This window comes from Hirundo rustica, chromosome Z (assembly GCF_015227805.2).
Source record: "Hirundo rustica isolate bHirRus1 chromosome Z, bHirRus1.pri.v3, whole genome shotgun sequence".
Classification (NCBI taxonomy): Eukaryota; Metazoa; Chordata; class Aves; order Passeriformes; family Hirundinidae; genus Hirundo; species Hirundo rustica.
Genome location: NC_053488.1, coordinates 26,517,550 through 26,541,178, shown reverse-complemented (window position 1 = coordinate 26,541,178; position 23,629 = coordinate 26,517,550). Strand labels below are relative to the sequence as shown.

Below are 23,629 nucleotides of genomic sequence, written 5' to 3'. Positions count from 1 at the left end.
CTGTGAGAGTGCTAAATCCCCGTGTGAGAGGTAACAAAGACTAAAGAGGCCGAACAAGTTCCTTCCCCTGGTGGTTAGGTGGAGCCTGTGGCAAAGGGCTGTCAGGGAAGAAACGGTGGGGCAAGATGTATGAAGAAGAGAGATTTTAATCATCATTTTCCCAAGGAGATGAATGTAAGGCATTCTCACTTCATTAGTTTGAGTTCTTCTTTTGACATCTTTCTCAAATTCTGTACCTCTCTGGATTAATTTTATATACAGTCATACAGACATAGAATCATTCAGGTTGGACAAGATCTCTAAAATCAAGTCCAGCCATTTACCCAGCACTGCAAAGACCTCCACTAAACTATGTCCTTACATTCACATTCCTTTGGAACACTTCCGCTTTTGCATGCCACAATAGAAAACTTGGTATTTAGTACAGTGTGATGCTTTCAAATTATTTCAGTCTTCTTGAATCCTGTGGATTTGATGAAAATATAAATGATGTATTGACTCATGGCTGTCTCAGGCAAGAGGAAAAAGCATTTACTATGAGTTCTGCCTGTCCTCTAGAAATTTTTGTTTCAAATATAATTACAGATTTTGTGATGCAGGCATAGCTCCAAAAGGAAACAGAATGAGATCAGATGTAGAATAGTTTGGGATGTTTTTTACAGTAAACACACACACACACACACACACACACACACACACAAATAAATTAAAAAAAAAAAAAAAAAAAATTGCCCAAACAAAGTAGCAGGTAGTGAAGCAAATTTAATTCAGGACCTCAGAAAGCTGGACATGTGTCGTCATAAACTATATGAACAGCATCTCTGCTAGCTGCCTCAGCTTCTAAGAGCAAACTAGGCAGACCACATCAGGCATGAATTTTTTCTCCATAAACCACTAACAGCAATCAGACAGAGGTATTTAAAAATCTGTCACAATTAAAAAAAAAAAAAAAAAAAAAAAAAAAAAAAAAAAAAAAAGGCGCAGGTGTCTGGCCTGGAAATAAAAGTGAAAGTGTCCAACATTCGTAATGCTTAAAAATCATGCGTCTAAAAACATCTGATACAGAAGACATGAGTGTGACTGTACTCTATAGTATATATGGACTGAATGAACTTTTTCTTACACAGTTCCCCTCTCTGGGTATCTATGAATTTATAATGCTGCTTCTTTGCATTTATATTTGTCTACACTAAAGATGCAATAATTTATTAACATGATAATGAATGTTTAATACTTCTTCTCTTTATCATCTCATCAATTAACAGAAGCTACCTCACTAGCCTCTGTTTCTTGAAAATACGAGAAGGACAAGCATTAAAATAAAACAATGCTGCTTGAAAAGTCGTTGCATTTATATGCAGATTTTTAAAATGTCTCACATCTTGCGCACAACCTGTCATGCATGTTGTTGAAAGTAGCTGAGATTTTCAAGACAGGAGGCAAAATCTCATGTTGGATTTCATGTGTTGTGACTGATATTTATGTTTCAGGGGGACTACTTTTTTAAACAAATATCCATATTGTAGCTGTAGATGAACTTTATCACCCTAAAAAAATGGAAAAAAAAGGCTTAAAAATCAAACAATATTTTTAAAATTCTGTTTGACACTTCTTTTTTTCCCTTCTATTTGATTAGAATTCACATATTTAATTTTTAAAGGCTTTTATTTACAACTATCACAGTTTGGGAGATACATTTACTTTTCAAATTATTTGAAATACAAACTTATGAGGAAAAAACCACAAAGAAAATGCAGCTTCCCATGTTCTTCTAATTGCTGATGATGTTACTGTAGTCACTGAATACCCAAGTTTACTTTCATGGTTTTTCAAGGGCAATAAACTTCAGATGTCATGTTGGACAGGTTTGAAAGTTTATGTCTTTCTATATAAATTGGAATTTCACTTCCAGCTTGCCACCTGTTCCAAATGGCAGAATGCATTTTTCCTGAAGTCTCATGAAACTTTACTAAAATTTCTGATAACAGTTAATATTCAGTCATAAAACCGTGTCTTCAGAAGAAAGCTACTCTGGATGGTCAAGGGAAGCCTCCATGTGTTGCATCAGGTTTAATGAATTTGGTATCCCTAAATACACTAAAAATCAAATTAGGCACACCAGCTAGTGATAATTTGAGGCATAGTGAAAACCTTTATGAATCATTCTTGTAAATGATGTTTTATGTTTTTGTCATGGCAATTTTCATCTGTATGCAATATCAGATTAACAGTATTTACCAAATGTTAAAAACATGTAAGATTTTAATGCAAGTGTTGATACAGTAAAGTTTAAAAATTAAGAAATTAACACAAATAAAGAGGTTGAATTTATATTTTTTCTTCATTCATCTGTTCTAGTTATCAATGTAGAGTGAATGCATTGCTGCAGAAGTAGGCATAAAACAAACTTTGTGCTCATAATCTAAACTGATACTCACATTTGTGACTTATCCATGTGTTTTTCTGCCTGTTTCTATTTAATGGTGGTGATATAATTCTTTTTTCTTCCCTCTCTCTTTTTTCTCTGCAGCAATGACAATGCAGTTCATTAGTCATCGGTTCCCTGACTACCATGACCCAACCATAGGTGAGGATAAGTTTTTCTCTCCTTCATCCCTTTTCAGTTTTTCTGTCTGAGACTGTGAGATAGTGAGAAGCTGCTTTAAAAGGCCCTTAGACAGAAGCAAGGGCCTTTTGCAAACTTTAGATTACACCTTAATTTTGTGATGACATTTGAGTTGTGCCATGGTCTTACCACAGATACTTCTTCCTGATGTTCTTTATACAAAAATCTCTTTCAAAAACAGGGTTCTGCATTCATGCACCGTGACTATTAATGTCATGCATTTATAACTGCAGAATATGAAACAAAATTACTAAAGAATATGAAAACTCCAGTCTGGAGTAGGGTTGGTTCGTCTGGTTTCCTTCAGTTGTTATTTTAGTGCTATTTCCCAGTATTAAAGTCTTAGACGACCCTCTCTAGGAACATCAAGTAACTACTCAATTTAATAGAATTGTGCTCTGGGTATGCACACTTTGTTAACTTTGTGGGCTTTACCTATTTTATAAACTTTTGTAATAACAGAAATTCACGCATATCTACTTTACACTTTTTTACAATACATGTTTTTTATCTGAAATAAACTTTAAATGCTCAGTGACTGTCAGAACTGCATGTTTATTCATTTAAGAGTGACTTTATTACCTAGTTTTACTTATACTTTCATTTATACACATTATCCATGTGCAATATTTAATTATAACAAGGAAAAGATGGCAGAATCAGAGTCTAATAAGTGGAAAAGGCACTAAAACCATCCACATTTACAAAGATTTGCTTGGGAGAAAAAAAGAGAGAAAATTCCTCTGAGCCAATATTTTTTTTTTTTATTTCTTTTAAATTTTCAGATATTTCAAACTCACCTTTAACTTCTATAAAATTACAGTATTGCTATACAGAGCAGACAATGACAGCTTTTATTTTTATTTGTTATTTCTACAGTATTCCACATTTCCTGGATTTTAAATCTTGGTAAATAGTTGTAATTCTAATAATTAAAAAAATGTAAATTCTTTGTGTCAGCAGTAATTTTATAACTATTAAAAAAAAATTGCAAAAACACCAATAGGATGTGTCAGCTCTAAAGAAGGCAAAACTATTGTGGAATTGCTGTGCTGTTCTTAGGAAAAAAATCCTGTGCCGTTCTTAGGGGGAAAAAAAAATCTAATTGGAAAAGAGGAACATTATTAGTTGTTGACATCATTAAGTTATGTACATGCATCCATTTTTATTATTAGCTATCCACCTGCCATCAGTATTTATCCCTATATTGTATCTCATCATAATTTTAACATCTTGGTCTCTAGACACCACCACAATATGAATTATAAATAATCACAAAGAGCAGGAAAGCTTATGATGCATTCTAAGTACTGCAGGAATACCTAGAGAACCCGATCGGGATGAAGGTCTCCTTAAGTGAGAAAGTGTTTCTACTCTGTAAAACCAACACTAAAGAAGAGAGAGGGTAAAAGTGAACAGGGAATTTTTGAATTCCATCTCACCCAGCTGGCTAGACACAAAACTGGAAGTACAAGTTTTTCTCTTCAGCACTTCTCTTTCTCAGAACATGATGAGGACATCCTGAAAAAGTCTTATTAATAGCTGGGCTCCAAAACACACACTAAACAGAAGAGAATAGTTTTGGGTTAAATATGTTTGTTTCTTCTTGGGAAAATTTGTGGTATGGTTCCTTAAAATTGAACATAAAACCAAAAAATCAAGTAGAAGGAATCACTTGCTACCACATCTATAATAACAAACACAATTTTGGAATGAACGCCCACTGAAAGAGTTTATGCCACTGAGATTGTTTTTATTACTTTTACTCTACTGGTCTCAACTCACACAATTAATGTCATGTTTAGGTATACATCCACTGGTAAGGATATTTTTACTATTTAGACCATCAGCCTTAAAAAAAAAAAAAAAAAAAAAAAAAAAAAAAAAAAAAAAAAAAAAAAAAAAAAAAAAAAAAAAAAAGGGGGATCCAAAATGAGCACTCCCAGCTCCAAGACTATGCTGATATCAGGAGATACCAGAGAAAAGGTTATTCCTCAAAAGTCATGAGGAGGTAGACACAGATGCTTTGTGTTATGGGGAAGTTATCATCTAAGATCAGAGCTGCAGTCTCTCTAATCAGAGTTTTGTTTCTCATGGTAACCCTGCAGCAGATGATGCAGAAATTACAAAACAGGCCACATATGAAATCTACATTCAGATTGGCTGAGTGACAAAACAGAAAATTAAACATAGTTTTTCTTCTCTGTGAGAGATTCCTGATCTCTCTGGATGTCAATTTATTGTCTTTCTCTTGTGCTCATTTCAGCTCTTCCATTCCTCAGTAATTTTTATCTTGTTTATGGAACCTATGGGCGCACTAGCCTCACCTTTTTTGTGTACTTCTTTGAAAATATCTAGTTCTGGGTATTGGGGGGTTTATTTTTCTGGGCATTTTTAAGGAACCGAGGTTTCTGTGGGGGTCACTGAATGGATAATATTGTCCAGAAAAGAAGTTCTATACTGCGTTTAATTGATAATTCACAGATTCCCAATGTTAACCAAACTATTGAGACTGCAGTTCTCCAGCTGAGCTTTAAGATAAGGTGGATTCTCTCATTTGCTTGACATGTAGAAAATAATCCAATAAATACCTACCTATTTTTTTTCAGATGTTCTTGCACTACCTATCACATTTTATTTGTTTTCTATGGTATAGCACTACCTATTGCATTTTGTTGTTGTTGTTTTCTATGGTATGAAATTGTGGTGGCAGTGACCATGATGTTCAACTCTGCAAACTTAGCCAAGATTTAAAGACGTAGTGCTAACTGAATTGATGCTGTACCTCCTTGTACTTGATGGGACTTTTTGTAATTAATTCTCCTAAAACAAATAAAGGGGCCCTTGTAAACAGCATCATTGTCCCTGAAGTCCCAGAAGTATATCACTATCAGTTTTCTGGGCAAGTTGTTGATGACTGTGGGGCTACCAAAATATTGATAATCACTTTGTCATTTTTAACATTTCTTTGTCCACTTTAAACCTTGGAATGGAAGTGGAATAACAAATTCATCTGTTTTTCATTTCTGTAGATTCCTGTGAAATAGTTTGTCATGTAGGTAAGAATGGGGGACAATAAACTGTTCCCAAAACACATGAGGACAGCACTGATATAATCCGGTTGATATCTTAACGGGAGAGCAGAGCCAAATCACATTCAGTCACAAAATACAAAAGCTCCACAAAACCATCTTGTATGATCAGTTAGGGACACATAAAAATCTTGAAACTAGGAATCTACAGTAGTTTTTCCTTTGACTTAAAAATAAATGGCTGCTAATTCAGTTTCATTGTTTCATTTAATAAAATCTGAAATATTTTCAATACTAAGAATTCTTCTGAATTTCTTTTTTGTATCATGAACACATTTTATGTCCTGACCTGCTCTTTATTCTATAGAAGCATACACATGGGCAGCTGGCTTCTGAAGCCTCTTAGAAGGTTTTTCTTTTCCTCCTTTTTTTATTTGTACTTTATGCTTTATCTATAAACTGGTTTAATAATAAGCTTTAAGGGGAGATAAATTGGTGGGGGGGTGGGGTTCGTTTGTTTTGTTTTGTTTTTGTTTTTAATCTAATCCAACATGAGACTACAGTGAAAACTGCTTAGTGATACTGATCGGATAATGCCGATTCCTTTCACTTTAATATGCTGCCAAATGTGCTTCCCCTTCCCAGTTCTGCTCCCCTCTAAACACACTGTCAGGGATTTATCCTAAATGTTGTGCAGTAATAATCTTGCAGCTTTGAAGATGTAGGGGGTTATTTTTCCCTTTTTTTGGTGAGAGTCTCCAGCAATATGGGTTTTCTCTATCATTCCTTCTCATTGTGTTTCACCATTATGTTACCAATGCATCAGAGTTTTCTCTTTCTGCAATGACTTGTATCTCTAGCAATACAGTGGAAATAAGAATATAAGGGTACTTTTTACTTGTAATTTTTTATTCTGATATTTCTGAACTCTTACAGAGCATCTTGATTACAGAAAGCTGCTGCTGCTATTGTGAGGTGATGCAGAATTTTTGGTAAAAAGATATTTCAGTTTCTTTATTACGGGATACATATTTTTATAGAATTGTATGTGACACATACATATATTTCAACTGTGTTAATTTTGATCTTGAATGGGCTATGCAAATAGATTTAGAATTATTTACATATTTTTTCTCTCTCTGCTTATGATTTATGAAAGGAACACCTACACTTTTGAAGAATTTAATTGATGTGATGTCACAAAAGTGCAAGATTTTCTTAAAGAAGATCAATATAAATTTATTTGGAGGAAAATTATGTGTATTTGGTTGGTTGGTTGGTTGGTTGTGGGGTTTTTTTGGTTTTTGTTTGTTTTTTGGTTTGGCTTGGTTTTTTTTGGTTGGGTTTTGTTGGTGGTGCTGCTGTTTTGATTTTTTTATTATGCTTGCTGGGTTTTGGGTTGGTTTTTCAAGTACACAGAGCATTTTTTTTCCCGTAGGAGTTTATTGGAATAAACTACCTGTACAGTGTGGAACAGAGGTAAAGTGTCAAAATAAATTTATACAATAAGTGTTCCCTTCAGTTGTAGGAAACTTTATTTTATTTCATCTGATTGTCTTGGATTGGAAAAGCTGATAAGATTTTGAGAAACTCAAACAGCAGACATTTTGCAGAGATTTAAATAAGTGTGCATAGACAGAAATAGAGAAATAGATATGTCAGTATTCATTTAAAATATAAGGTTTAATGCCACTTCAAGATCAAATGTGTATAATGGCCATATTTTAGGACTGCTACAAGCATTGCAGTTCAAAATGAGACAGAAACATATGACTTTTGTAAGTAAAGGGGGAGGAGAATGGTAAAATTGCTATTAGACTGTATGTGGGAAAAAATCAGAACTTAGCACTTTGTGAAAATGAAATTATTTTAGCACATATTTAATATTTAATTGTAGTCAACAATGGACATAAATTCAAAATGGCAGTGGATGCGATAATTTTCTGGAACAAATGGCTGAGAGCAATTTACAGTCTGCACAGTCTTTGGCAACATCACAGAGAGTTAATGCAAGGGAGTGTCAGGAAAGGAAGCATGACATACAGCAGCAAACTGGACAGGCTCCAAGATGCTCATTAACCATGTGACTAATCTTAAAATGAATACATAATGTAAATGAGATGCGAGAGTAGCTTCCTGTTTTGTTGAGATATCACTGCATGAGATTGTGTCAAATGAGCAGTTGAGGGCATTAAGGCTGTGTCAATGTCAAACTTTAATTGAAATGGGTGTGGGATGGAAAGCACTCTAGCATTAAGCACATGAATTTCCATGAGGTTTCCTAACAAAGTGGTTCATTCACCAGTGCATCAAATAAAATGCATTTACTCATCTTTAATAAGATGTTGGAAGTGTGGAGGTGAATTTCAGACAGGGGGAAAAAAAAAAAAAAAAAAAAAAGTAGCTGGAAATAGTCTAGGTTTATATAATGTGTACCAAAAAAATGCCAGTGAGATAAAAATTATAACTGTTTTGAAGGTAGAGTAATGAAAAAGGATAAAAAAAGGGAAATACAAACTCGTTAAAAATTAAAGATAAAGGTGGGACACATGGGGGAGAGGCCTCTAGCCAAAAATGTTCTATTCACATTTATATTTAGGGTACAAACAGTTTCTAGAACATTTCTGCTCTTCTATAAAACATTAATGCATGTGTAGACCATCCGTAAATTAAGTCTCATTCTCTTTTCTATATAGAACATTAAATATTTAGATTGGACTATGTATGTCACCGCTCGATTTGAGGCCCCAAATAGTTTATTTTCTTTTTATTTTCCTTTTTTTTTTTCTTTTTCTTTCATTCATCATTCTCCATATATTTATTAGCCTTATTTGAGATGGGATAAAAAATTCATATAAAATGTTCAATTTGTCTTCAAGGACTGTCTCCCAAGGGTATTCAGACTGATTATGTAGATGTAGGAGTATTGTCTGTGTTTGTTTTCCATATTCATCATTATTCGTAATAAGAAATGAAGAATGTACAAGAATACTTGTGCACACATTTGAACCATATACTTAAACTTGTGGTTTTATTTTTCATTTCACTGTCTGTTGGTATTATTTGTATTATTAAGAGATTAATAGTCACTTTTGGTGTAAGCATTGTGCCTTATTAATATAAAACAGAGCAGAGATTATGGCTACTCTGTTTGACTAAGGTTCACATTAAGACATCCAAATTATAATGTCTGCACATGAATCATGTATCTTGGTACCAGTTATGTGAGATTCAGGGAGATTTGGAAGTGGAGATTCAATTCTTTGCTCATTTCCTTTATACCAGTTTGTGGGAGTCATTTGAGATCCTCTGGAGCATGTCCAGAGAAGGGAACAGAGCTGGAAAAGGTCTGGAGCAAAAGTTTGATGAGAAGTGACCAAGAGAGATGTGGGGGCTCAGCCTGGAGAAAAGGAGGCTCAAGGGGGAACCTTCTGGCTCTGCACAACTCCCTGACAGGAGGGGGCAGCCAGCGGGAGGGTCGCCTCTTCTCCCAGGGAACAAGGGACAGGACGAAAGGAAATGGCCTCAACTTGCTCCAGAGAAGGTTTACATTGGATATAAAGTTTTGGGTTTTTTTTTCCCCTGAAAGGGTATTAATCAGTGGCACCAGCTGCCAGGGCACTGGTCGAGTCACCAGTCCATATCTCCAGTGGGATTTAAAAGCCCTGTCAGTGTGGCACCTGGGGACATGGGTTAGTGGTGGGCTTGACAGTGTAGGGGCAACAGTTGGACTCAGTGATTTCAGGGCTCTTTTCCAACCTAAAGTGTTCTGTGAAATATTCTGTGCCCTGCAGTCCTGCTTTGGCTCAGGATCCCAACCCAGAAGGCTGTAGATCTTCCACAGGTAGCTGGAAGTATGGCTAATATCTGTCTCTCTGTGGGTGTGGATCTATGGATCACCAGACCCATTCTAGTCCAGTGAATGAAACCAGAAAAAAAAATCCCAGCAGCATATCAAACATCAAGGCACCAGTTATGGGCAATGAGATAGCAACCACACTTCAGAGTAAGGAGATACTAGCTACCTAGCTTGCATATAGACACATAATTTGTAGGTTTCTAAATCTAGATGCCTGAAGATAAATTGTTGTGCCTTTTCTGACAACTTGTCAGAACAAGGACCTTCACAAATCACTGTGATACCTCTCAGAGTGTCTGGATAGGGGAAAATTAAGTGAAACTTGCTGTGCACAATCCTTGCTGAGGTGGCAAAAGAAGGGAGAACACTGTCATGTGACTGGCAGTGATGGTTCTTCCATACTAAGAGAAAAATAGGCCAAACATAGAAAAGATTTCAGTCTGAGATATGTTTCTCTTAGATGAAGTCTCATATCATGATGAAATTGTATTCTTTCTGTTGAGAACTTCAGTATTTTCCTTGTTAAGGGGATAGTCTGGTCCTATTCTAAACATGCTGTGTTACTCAGATGTATGATTTGTTCTGATGTTAAGCTTTCTTTCTCTGAGCTTTCCTTTCATAAGACAACTATTCAGTCTTAAGTTGTTTTCAATCTGGTAATTTCATGCAAGAAATGATCAAAGCAACAGGTTTCATTTTTCTGTCTGCACTGAAGGGGAATCACCTCTAAAACTCTGGTCATAATATTAGTGTCCAACATTCAGGTTTTCTTACAAATATGACTCCTGGAATTATTTTGAGGTCTGTTTTCATCAGGTGACAGGTTTTTTTTGGTTCACATTTTTGAACACCAGGGAAATTAATCTACTAATTAATCTACTAATTTTCTTTTAGTAACATCTCTGATACAATCAATATCAGAGAAGTAAATGCAGTCAGTGTCTTTTTAGAGAGTAGGTACCCCAGAGGGTACCTGTCATCATCTCCTGTCATCGTCTCCCCTCTTAAGTCACCAAACGCCTCCTCAAAGTTTGGGTCTTGGTCAGAACACCTTGAAGAGAACTTTGGCTTGCACTTTAGCCTTGGCAATGCAGTGGTCTGTGTCCACCTCACATACCCTTAGAAAACTGATCAAAGCAGCTCCACTGGCAGATTCACTTCAGGTGCAGCAGTGCCAGATAGCAGCTACAGCTACGAGCCCCTGCTTCACCCTGCTGGGAAGTCTCAGAGGAGGAAAAAGAGTAGAGATCAAGTGTAGAGATATCTATCTAGAGCTATTAATATTATAATATATTAATATACATAGATATTAGTGTCTCTATGTACCTATTAATACCTCGAGCTGTTCTTTACCCTAAAGCATGGAGAAGGAATGATGTATGAGCTATCATCTGCTAGGAACAGAAACTGTAGACTCAGAAACAGTATGTAGTTTTGTGAGATGAAATGAGCCAAATTTTAAATCTTATTTGTGAAGAAAAAGAGGAAATCCCTCTCTTCATCTCTGCCCTTTTCCCATGCTCACAGGCTCTCTGGCATTCATTGTACAATTTTCCAAGTTGATTTAATAGTATTCCAAAAGAAAACTAAGCCATCCCAGCATGGAATAACTGCCTACCAGGTTACTGAATTTAATAATTTTGATGAAAAAAAAAAGTAGTTCCCAAAGCTCAAATAGTCAAAAGGGATTGCATAGAAACAAATATGTGGAAATGGGGGTATTAGTGGGAATGAAAGAGAACAGAAATGGCTTTATGTCTGGGACAGATGAGGTGTGAAAACTCAGTCAAGCATCTCATGCATTCACTCTCAGACATCAGTCCATGAGGCAAAATTCCTTACCAAGTTGATCTCTGTCCTTAAAAATAACAGTGACAATTACCTGTGCTACTGTGTGGGATTCCTTGGGTGGTTGTCCATCTCCAAATGAGGAAAACTAGTTAAATGGTCTTTTGACTTTTCATGGCTCTTTATATTCTCAGGTGGGGCACTTATCTGATCATGGTCACATGCAAAAAATCGCCAATACCTCTTAGCTGCTAATGGTACATATTTATTATTTCCATATTCCATTAACTTTCTTAGTGTTAGAAGTAAAATATATTCCTGCCTTAGCTATTTTCTCTTCTTCACTGAATAAAGGGTCAATGGAGGATCAAAATATTGTATATTACCCTTGTATTTCTTCTGGAAACCTGAGATTAATTGTGTATGTGCTAAATACAAAGAGAAGAAAACCCAAAAACTGTATAGAAGTGTGATCTTGTGGTTGCTCTTCTTAAGCAGAAGAGATTAAAACTGAGAAAGGAAGAAAAAAACCCTTTTCTTATAAATGTGACAATATAAAAGCATTTCAGTGGTATATTTTTATAAAAATAGTAATAATAATAGTAATAATAATAATAATAATAATGAAACATTTTTCTTAAAATTATTTCATAATAGCTGCTATATTCAGAGTGTATAAAGAGTCAGCCAAGAATAGAAACCATTTCAAAATATAAATAGAGACCATATAATTTTTTTTTTTTTGTCTGTTCTACAAGAAACAGTCTACTTTTTTCTTCATACCAGCTTTGTACAGGGCAGAAGACCTCCAGTTCAGCAATGCTGGTTTTGGTTTGACTCCATCGAAAAATCTTTGCTTCCCCTTGTTTTGATCCACCAAGGCTCTGACTGATCCGTCTAGTAGTTTGAAGCAGCAAAAGAGCTTAAATGATTCTCTCGCTGACAGAAGAGGATATTCTCAGAGCTCAGATCTTCAGTCTTCCTTTTAGGCCTACAATTATACTCCCATATTAACCCAAAAAAATAGAAAATTGGGCAATATCTTCTTCTTAGGTTCTTCTCTGCTCTCTCGTAGTATAGTTCCACTGGCACATTTCCACTGAATTGCCATATGATCTGTGGAATTCAGCTCTGAACCTTTAGATCCTGACTGATTTTGGCTGCAAGCAACGTCTGCATCTGGATGGTGACAACAAAACCAGGAGAGTTTATATATTATACTCAAAACTGTTATCCACAGTGAGGTTACACACATTGCAGTTTCTAATTAGCAAAGTAAGTATACAAAGTGATGGAGCATGATTATCTCACCCTAACATCTGCATCTCATGTTAGTTAGATGAATAATGCTCCCAAATGTGAAATACAATTAAAAAAAAACCCCAAACCTAGGTTCTTGGGGTTAAAATCATGTGGAGTGTCAGTTATGTGGCAGTCGAGGATGTCCAATATTCTGGGAATTATATAGCTGAATCTGGAGTGAACATCAAATTCACTCTGTGGCCTTAGCCTGGCGGTTCTGCTGTGGGTGTCACAACCCTCATTCAGTGATTGTAGTTACCATTAGGATCATGAACTCAGAAGGAACTGAAGTGAGATTTGCAGCCCATGAATAGGGAAAACTTGTTTACCTATATCCTGTATATTATGATTAGCAAAATTATTCCAAAAAATTGTATTTGAAATTGAAAGAGACACCCATGCCATGGTTTCCTAGAGGTGGATGATTTATCTCGCTCAATTCAAAATTCTTCATTGCAGGACAAATGTTTCCATTAACCTTTCTTTCATGGAAGCCAGCAGCGATCTACACCTTTCTAAATCCAAGGCAACATCCGTGCTTATAACAACACAGACACAGCCAACCTGCTAATTACTTCCCCTGCAATGACAAGAAGTGAATTCGTAGCTGTCAGATCCTCCCGTTCAGTAGCACAAGCACGGACTTGAAAGAGTAGTGAAATTGCTACCTGCTATTCTTGTTCCCCAAGATAAGGGTGCTTGGACTCCTCTTAATTATCATGTTTTGATTAAACAGGAGTACTTTGTTCACTTTGTTCATGTACACCTTTGAATGAAATTAAATTTTTCTGGAAGCAGAGAAAGTAATGATATGCTTTTATTAAATATTAGTAGCATTGTCTACATTGCAAGCAGTTCCTAACAGCAAGTGCAAAGGTTTGTCTGAGTTATCTTCAACGTTAAGTTGCAAAATTTCTAACTTTCACAGAGAAATAGTAATTTCTCTGCAAGAGCTAGTCCTGAGAAAAATAACTTTATTTACTTGGGTAGGGGACACCTAACAAGTAAAATTAGCCTGTTTGGATGACTGCACTGCAAATTCTGATGAAACAAGTTTTCTGGGCAACAAACTTTGTCCTATAAGATAATTAATACAAATTTAGTCTCATACATGCATATTTGCATATTAAAATAATGAACTGTGGCTTTGTTGATTACAGCAATTGCATCAAAACTAAAAGCTGCTTCACCGGATGAAATTATTCAGATCAACAGTGTCAGTCTTTCATTTAAATCCATGCTGTAACCCAGCAGAAAGTTATCATTTAGAGGAGGTGACTCAACCCAGAAGAATTCTATGTTTCACAGTATGTTGCTATGTAAGAGTAGAATGAGCTTCTCCATCCATGTGTTTGGGGAAATGAAGGAAGAGGGGTGCATTGTTTTCTAGACTTCATCTTGTTTATATAAATTTTAAAATAAATTTGTCCTTGATCAGAACTTGTAACCACTCTGTGGCCTTGTGAAAAAGCATTTTGCTTTAATTAATAATAATTTTATTTTGGAGAGGAAACACTTATCTGCAACTAGAAAATAAAATGTGGAAAATGATTAAAAATTAATATATATAAAATTAATGAATTAACTAATAAATCAATTTATACTAAAAATACCCAATGTCCCTGCAGAAGGAGATATTTGCATTAGTGGGTTTTTTGTGCTTAATTTTCAATCTGCTAATGGTCCTAATATTTTCCAGGAGTGGGTAAACTCACATATACTGTTATGCTCACATATCCTGCTGTAATTTATAAACTTTGGGTCCTGATGACAGAGATCTGACTGGATGCAAGGTGCTGCAGGACCAGACAAAGTAGCATTGAGTTTGCCCTGCTGGCTACCAAGATTTTATATTTTTACCTCCATTGCCTACAAGTAAGTGTCTTACCATGAATTTTCTATTGTACATTTTGCTTTGTATCCTTGTTCATTACTCCATATAGAAGAAAATCTCTCCCATGCAAAACTGTTCAACACAATCATTCTTAATTTTAGTTCTTCTTGAAAGCTGTGCAAGCTGTTGCTTCCTTTTTAACTGCTCTGTTAATAAACTCCATGATCATGAAAACTCAAAGGGAGAAGAGAAACTAAATTTAACTGGCTCAAAGTTCAATTCTCTCAGATATTTATGATCACACAAAACATTTTAGAGCACAGATAATGCTGGGGTTTTTGTTTGTGTGTTTGTTTGGTTGGTTGGTTGGTTTGGTTTGGTTTTTTCCCCTTTTTTTTCTTTTGTACTTACTATAGACTAAGTGAGATTAAGCTGCTTTTGCTTGCAGGGCTTTTCAGCCAAGAATGAAAGGGCACCACACAAATGAAACAGCAAGCTGACATTCAAGAAGAGAATGTACACATCTGTAGTAAAACTGGAAAAAAAAAAAAAAATAGAAGATGGAATGTGCAATGGATAACCCATTTCCCAATTTTAAAGATTGGGTGCATTTAAAATTGGGTGCATTTCAGGTTGCCAAGAAAGCTGGCATGTACTTACCCAAAGCTGAAAATCCATCAGGCTGCTTCAGCAGCTCAGTGTTATCAGTCCTGCCCTGAAGAGCACAGATCTGAAACATTAGGCAGCCGAACAAGAGGGAGAAAGTTAATTTGAGAGCAGCTGTTTTAAGACAGATACATAATGGCATTAGGAGAAGAGCACTGTGGTGAGGTGAGAGCTGAACAGAAATGCCCATTAGGCTGAGGAAGCTTTTGGGTGAATTACTGGAAACAGATGCAGCCAAAGCCTGAGGTAAAGGAGTCAGACAAGAGTATGATGAAGGGGGTTGTTAAAAACTACTGATAATGAATAGTCAGGCTGTGTGGGACTTACTGGGCCTAAATTGAATTTTTCATTATGCTACAATTCTGGATCTTCAACAGGTTACCCAGAGGGATTTTGAGCTCCTCATCCTTGGAAGTGTTCAAGGACAGGTCAGGCAGGGCTTTGAGCAAATTTAGTCCTGTGGAAGGTGTCCCTTCCCATGGCAGGGGAGTTGGAATGAGATTCTTCTAGGTCCCTGCCAATTCGAACAATTCTGTGATTCTATGATTCTATGCACTGTTCCCCTCTCTAACCATTTAGACACAAATATTCAAAGATTAGGATTAAATGCAGAGATTTGTTTGAGGATATGGATATAATCTAGTTCTGCTTCAGCATTCCATTGAAGATATTAGCCACTCTTATATTAGGAGGACAAAATCAAATACAAATTGTTCTGCTCCTTTGTTTTCAAATGTAGATAATAGAATCATTACTCTTTTTGTTTGTTTGCTTCTAATTGTTTTTATTTGCATCTTCACTCCTTGAAATTATGAATTGTCTTATGAACTACAGAATCACGATAATTTTCATTGGAAGGGATTTCAAACATCATTCATTCCAACCCAACTGCCATGGGTAGGGACCTCTTCAACTGGGCCAGGTTTCTCCAAGCCCCATCCAACCTGCCCTTGAACACTTCCAGGGATAGGACATCCACATCTTCTCTGGGGAACTTGTGCCATTGAGAACTCAGGGATAATATTTATGTGCCATTGAAGGAACAGAACCTTTAAAATAGAACTCAGCAGTTAGTTAAAAGCATGTCATAACACTGAACAAAGGTTAATTAAAGGAAATATGTTTTCAATTGAAACTAGGGAGAGATGGAATCTACAACAGTGATAAGTATTTTAATTTAGCAAAGCCATTTGAAAACATTACAGAATATTTTCTGAAGACATATGTGGCCAAAGCCTTGGTTTGGTATATTATCTGTAAAAATGTTTATGGCAATTTGAATGCTAAAATGGAAACAGAGAGACAGAGATTTCTGTATTTATTATGTAACTGAATGAGTAATGAATAAATGAATTAATTCCTTTTACAATAAGCACTTAACATGAAAAATGCTTTGTTTTTTCTCAGATTATTTTTATTCTCTCAAGGCCTACATTATAGGGTTTTTCTAGGCTAGCAGAGAAGTAATATCTACATTAAATGCTGCATTACTCACCTACATCACTTTCATAGAAACAGCTGATATGTTCAAAACATGGTTACAGAAGGAGGTGTTTCTAGCTGTGGATTTAGGAATGCAGAAGGTTGTTTTTTTCTCTCTTCTGCAAACCATCATCAAGATTCTTCTGGCTGGAATAATGTTGTCTGTTACCATCACTTTTGTAGTCTGGTAACAGGCAGTGTGTGCTGTTAACATGAATCTGAGTGAAAACTGAAGGATCTGACAAAGACATGACAAAGCTAAACAAATGACAAATGGCACATAAAACACAATGCTGAGAAACAAAAACCAGCATCCCTGGGAAGAAAAGTATGAAGTGCTTGCATTCAGAATCACAGAATAAGGTGAGTTGGAAGGGACCCAAAAGGATCAAGTTGGATGCTAAAATGGTAACAGATGTCCCTGCACAGGACATCCCCAAGAATCACATCATATATAATGATGTAACAGAGCTGGAACTGGAATATTTAAATTTCATAGCTAATAACCTAGTACTAATATCCCTATTTACATTATTTTAAGGGATACTTCTATCTACATATACAAAATAAAAATCAGTCAAATCTGTCAGTCCTACTCCTCTAAACCACCCATTGCTTACATGTGTGCAGAGCTTATAGGAAGGCAACGTCTGCCATTTGGTGTCCTTGTCTGTAAAATGCTGATAGCAGCACTCACCCAAAATGTAAAACACTCATAGTCCAGGAAAATAATTATATGCTAAGGGAGGTTTTAATAGCAATGTATTTTGATGGGTAATTTCTGTCACATGCATATTCTTTTCTCAAAGAGGAGGAGTTTATGTGTAGTATTTGGTACAGTGGTTTATGTCTCTGTTCATGCAGTCTTTTCATTTAAAAAATCCTTGCTGTAAATAGAAACAGCACCCACACTGCCAAAGACTCATAACCATCCTACATCCAGGGGCATTGTTAAATTAAAATGCATTTGTAGCAGATAATCTAAGCACACTAAGAGCTGTGTCTCCTGCTGTTGCTTTGGCACACAGGAAGAACAAGAAGCAGAATCCCAGGTGTGGCTGACTGAGCTTGAATTCCTTCTTCTGGCTTGACACCTCCTCAGCCAAATAAAATCTTTTGGCTCACCTATATATGGGAATCTGATCATTTTAAATTGCAATTGGTATTGTACAAGTACAAGACAGAGAAGAAGAGAGACTTTATTTACAAGGCATGGAGGCAGAATTGACAAATGGAAGAAAGAAGCATCTGACCTATATTTCAGGGATTGGAAAATGTCTGTAATGCAGATGAAAAGCCCATTACAACTCCCCTTCAAACTGAACGCCATTCAAATCTATTTGTCTTGAAGCAGATACCTGCTCATAGCTGAAAATGCACTTTGATATATTTTTTATGAATTCAGCTTCTCTGAGATAATTGGTCATAACATAACCTTGCATCAATTACTGTATTTATGTGTCCAGAATTATGTCCAATTAAAAAAAAATCTGAAAAAAAGCATAAATTTTACAAACACATTAAAAAAAAAAAAAAAAAAAAAAAAAAGAAAAAGCCAGATAACATAAAACGTAAAGATTTTTTTGTTGGCTTTTCTAACACTGCAAAGAACAATTAAAAATGAAAAAAAAAAATCTCCCAAGAAACTTTATTAGTTTAATTTAGATATTCAATAAAGGATGAGAAAATTAAAATTATAAATAAATAAATAAATAAATAAATAAATAAATACCATTCAGAAAACAGCTGGATCTCTATTTGTTTTGTCCAACCCTGCAATATATTAAACAGTAAGTATTCATTGATGTCTCACGGTATTATCCTCTGAAAAGAATTTTGTATCTATTTTCATTTTTATTTTTAATCTTTGTAGGAAGTAAGATTCTAAAAAAATCAACATTATATGTAGGAAAAAAAATCTTTAACTGCACAGTTCATATATATCCATGCATTGTTCCAATAGCAAGGATGTGGGAGTTTTGTTTTATTTACTTTTTGGTACCCTAAAAAATGTTAATTCCTGAAGGCAGTGTTTGAAACACAATTAGCAGTAACAGTAAAGTCCATCCACAGGTTTATTCATGCAATAACCTACTCTTCTGCAGAATTTTACCCAAACCAACAGCTGAGACATGATTAACCTCACAGAAAAAGACTAATCCTGAGCTTAATATGAACTGTATACTTATAGTCTGATTTATTGCCTGATGTCTGATTAGCATTCATGTCTATTTTATATGTTCTTTTAATGCTTTACTGAAATATTAGCTGGTTTTTGGCCTTGAATACTACTCCTTAGATCTGAAGGGTGTAACACATAGATATATGTGGATTAGCAGCCCCAAATCAAGCTTTAAAGGGAGCATTATATTCATATTATAAGTTAATTAAGTGAAAGAAAGTGTAGTGTACTCAAACACTATGATTAGTATAAATACAGCAGACTCCATTGTTAATCCAGATAATTTTTAAAGAGAGGATATTACAGTGTGAATTTATTAGTGTTCCTGATGAAGATTTTCCTACTTTGTTTCATATATATTTAGATGCAGTTTCAGAGGAACTTCTTCACTTCTGTTCTTCTCTGTCCACATGTGACTAGTTTGTTTCTGCTCTTTACAGGAAGGTCTCAGAACTTCTCTTCCTCTTCCATGACCATGAATTGTACCATGCTGTCTGGAGTAAAAAGACCAACCTCATGGTAGCCCCTTCTGAAATCCTCTGGGAAACATGTAAAAATACCAGGATTTCTGCTTAACCTCATAGCCACCAATCAACCAAAAATATGGGTCCAAGATACAGATTTATCCAACTCTTGACCTCCAGAAGTGGTTTCTTTCCAGGTTAAAGCCTCTGCCTCATAATTTGAATAAAATAAAGATGTTTGCCCATGTACTAGATAGGAAAGAGGATGAAACCTCTATTTACATTACTTTCTGAGATGAAATCCCAGTTTAAAAGTATTAATTGTAGATCAGAAGTAAGTGGTACAGCTCTTCCTCTTGGTCTTTATTACATGATACGGGAAACAAGGGTTTCAATTTATCCCTTTTGCTTCTGCCTGCTGCCTTGGAAGGAATGCAGTGCCCAAGAAATCAGTGAATCCTCAGGTAAATGGAAAGGCAGTGCCTCTCAAAAGAGTGACTGTGTTTGAGCATTAAGAAGGTAAGAGCTCATGAGTGGGTGCTATGATTTGTTCTCTGGTATGAGGGTGTGTTGGTTCAAGACAGTGATTTCTCTGGCAATTCTGCACTTTAGGACTTCCTCTTAAATGTATGCCTGAAGAAAATTAGAAGTTAAAACTCCCACCTATTTTCCATCTACATGCAGGTTGAAAACACCCCTGCTTATCACACCCCAACTGACATTTTTAGGCTTCTCTTCTATCATCTCTACTATCCTCTTTTCTGCACATAGGCAGAGAGAATGTTACAAAGGAAATTAACATCTCCTTCCTGCTTCATCTCTACATTTCTTTGAGCAAAAGCAAATACTACATGTGAAAAGCATTTGCCTAAAAAAACCATTTAGGTTTATGTACTTGGTCAAAACATAACAAAGCATGTTTCTCTACTACCAACAGAATACATCAACATGTATCAAGAATGAAAAAGGGACAGTGATTCTAGCATTCCTTTGTGTTAGAAAAGTTTGTGTTTTGACGTTAGGGAAAGCAAAATAAATGAAAATGAAAAAAAAGTCTTTATACATTCAGTTTTATGTCTGCAAAGTAAGAATGTTATAAAGATAGTCTGGCTCCAGATTTTAACAGTTGAAGTTTTACTGATGACAGTGATGCTGTATCAGGGTAAACCTGGAGTAGCTTAGCAGGGCAGATATCTTGCATTCTGTTACTGAGAGCTGTGGCTTATATTCAGAGGCTAGTGGGCCTTTTAGTTATAACTCTGAACTTGCAGATCCTTTTCATGGGGGGGAAAAAAAAAAGAGGATTTATCTAGCTTCATTTTTATCCAAGTAAAATTTCAATAGGAAAATTTTTCTCCACACTGACTGTTTTAAAACTTCTGTATAAAGATTCATATTGTTCTAAGTGACCAATTCTCTAAGTGGCTTTAGAGAATCCAGCTGCAGAGCCAAGAGTACAAGCAAAATTTATGGAAGTCATATGCTAATTATATATGCAGTAACGTAACACATATGGACACCCACCTGCATGGAAGTGCATTAATAATACTTAATAGTATCAATACAATTGATATGAGGGAAATACCATGTTTGATTTTACATATTTTACTATTTTGCATTTAATATTTGGTTAACAAAAGGAAGAAAAATAATAATAATTAAAAAAAATCGACTGCTGGTAGGTTGCATTGTCATGCAATAATAAATTACTTAAACTGCAAGTAGTCCAGACCATTTTATATGGTCCCTCTTTACCACACATTTTCTTATTCAGCAATCTCAAAAAAAGATTAACAAAAACATATGGTGGTTGGAGAGCTCTGGTTTTCTCAGCAAGGCAATATATCATACAAATATTAAACCTCCAGGACATCTTAATATCAATGGGATTAGGTACTTGTTTAAAGAACGTCATGTGCCTATTTGCTGAATTGAGGCCTAAAATACAGGGGAAAATACTGTATGTGATTTTGTATAAAAGACAGCAATCCTCTGGCTGGACAGGAGGGATCTGAGTTGTGGCTATACACAGACTTATATCCATATGCTTTCATTTTTCTCTTCTGCCAGTAGAAATCAGATTTTTCCATGTTTTTGTATTATATTATACATATATGCATATACATATACGTATACGTATACTTATAGATATATGTCTACGTATACATATATAACATACATATTATGGCACAAACTGGAACATCCCAAGAATTCAAACTACCTGTCATAATCCCATATTATAATAATCTCAATATTATTTCAACAGTGATTGAGAGCCCGTTGCTGAGAGTCTCTGCTAGGACTGACTCTCAGGACAAGCACAGACACAGGCTCATGCTGGTTAACAACAATTCTCAGGTACAACAAATGCACTTGTCTTGTCTTCATACCTCAGTGCACTTCCAGAGCACAGTGTCAGTCACAAAAGCCACTCAGACTGTTCTGCATGATTGCTCAATTAAAGAACACAGATAATTTCCAAGACTATTTCAAGTATAAACATGGGCCAGTATCTATGTGCCTTTTAATCTTACGAAGAAAATACAAATGTTGAGAGGGGAATGAAATTGAAGTGTGAGGTAAACAGCTTATGCAAATGGTAGTTCACCTTTTCTTTGTTTTAATTTTTCTAAATTTAGTTGACAAAATCATGAGCTAAGGGAAGGGTCCACAAAATAGTGTTTCCTCCTCTGCAAGCATTTATGATGAGTGTGAGTACACAGGTTACAGAATTTATTTTGTAAATTCTGTTCCCAGCCTTTTTAGAGATATACAGAAGTTTTAATAATTGCTCTGGCATACCTGAGCCAGGACCCTGATTAGCCACAGGGAGTCCATCCCAATAATTTAGGCAATCTTTAGACTGAAATTATTTGCTAGAATATCTCTTTAAATGTGGTATTGTGGTAAGTAAAAAACGCTCTGCACAGCACCTGCACAACACTTCTGAATCTTTCCGACCTAAATTACACCTGGGGTCTGTGTTTAAAGAAAGGGAAATGAAAGAAAGGAAAATTTAATTTCCTTTTAAAGAAAAGAAAATTTAATTTTTGTGTTTTAAGGTAGTGTGATAGAAGTGACTCTGTTGCTAATACTTAGTAGCGATGATGGGATTTCAGAAAGGGACTTTGAAATAAAGAAAGGTTATGTGAGATTGGAGAGCTTTTGAAAAACCTACTCCAAACTAGCAAAGCTGTTTCATTTTCCATTCTCTGAGCAAGTCATATGCTAAAGCAAACTGCACTGTGTTTTTCAGAGGATGCCTATAAAACTCAAGTCCGAATTGATGATGAACCAGCCTATTTGGACATTCTAGACACTGCTGGACAGGTGAGTCAATGTGAGTCATTCAATCAGAGATAAACTCAAAGATTTTAACCTCAGAAGTGTGGGTCACAGTGCTAAAACCAAGGTTTCCTATAAAGGAAGCAGTTGCAGAATAACACAGAGAGGAATTAACAAAGGGGAAGATTAAAGGAGTGCTGCAGCATAGAACGGTATAACTTCCAAATCTCATCAGAGGAGACAGGCTGAAATGAACAATAGATAAAATGTTTGTTTCTTTTTCCCTTGTATGTAGGAACATCTATCACAATAATGAAATTAATAAATACTGTGTTGATTGTTTCACATCTTTCTCATTCCTCCTTTTCTATATGTACTGCAGATATTTTCTGGTCTACTTCTAGACTAAGTATTTTGTTACATTTTGTCTTCTCCCGACATTATATCTAAATATAAAATGCTCATCCATAAGGAGAAGTAACTTAACGCCAAAAGTAACACACGGTGTTACACATAGAGGTTTTCCAGAGGATCTCTGACTATCCAATCCCTGAAGTGCCCAAGGCCAGATTGGGTGGGGCTTGGACTAACCTGGGTTAGTAGAAGTTGTCCCTGCCTATGGCAAGAGGATTGAAATGAGATGAAATTTAAAGTTCCTTCCAATCCAAACCATTCCCTGATTCTCTGTATCTATGACAGTGTGTCTGCTGTGTGAACATCAGCTGGGGCATTAAGTTCATATGCAGTAATGAAGAAGAAGGAGTTAAATACCATAGCTTCTTCTACCTGACTCAGGGTTCTTTCGACCTCAAGATATTTTTACTGTTTAATCAAAGTGCTGCCACTTGCTGATCTTCTCCTCAGGTGTGTCTCAGGGTCTGTTCAAAGGCTTTTGTAGTCTCTCAAGTTTCCATAGTGTGTGTGCACCTCATGCAGGAACAAGACAAACAAAAGGAACTTAAATGTACTTAAATAAACAAAGAAAAAACTTTTGGGTTGCAAAAACCTGGTAACCTTGTTCTCAGCTTCCCAAATGACTGAATACATCTAAACTGGGCACTGCAAATGGTAGGAAATGCAGTCTGCTGCCAGAAATTTAAAGAAAGTTC

The 23,629-nt window shown here is 35.7% G+C and overlaps 1 protein-coding gene across 1 annotated transcript in view; it reads left to right on the top strand.

Moving 5' to 3' along the window:
* The first annotated feature begins 2,532 nt into the window (after window positions 1-2,532).
* Window positions 2,533-23,629, top strand: part of RIT2 (Ras like without CAAX 2) — a 113,483-nt gene continuing 92,386 nt past the window's right edge. The window contains exons 1-2 of the mRNA XM_040090263.1: window positions 2,533-2,587; window positions 22,492-22,565. Of these exons, the coding sequence (XP_039946197.1) occupies window positions 2,533-2,587; window positions 22,492-22,565 (129 nt within the window). The remainder of the gene's footprint in view (window positions 2,588-22,491; window positions 22,566-23,629) is intronic.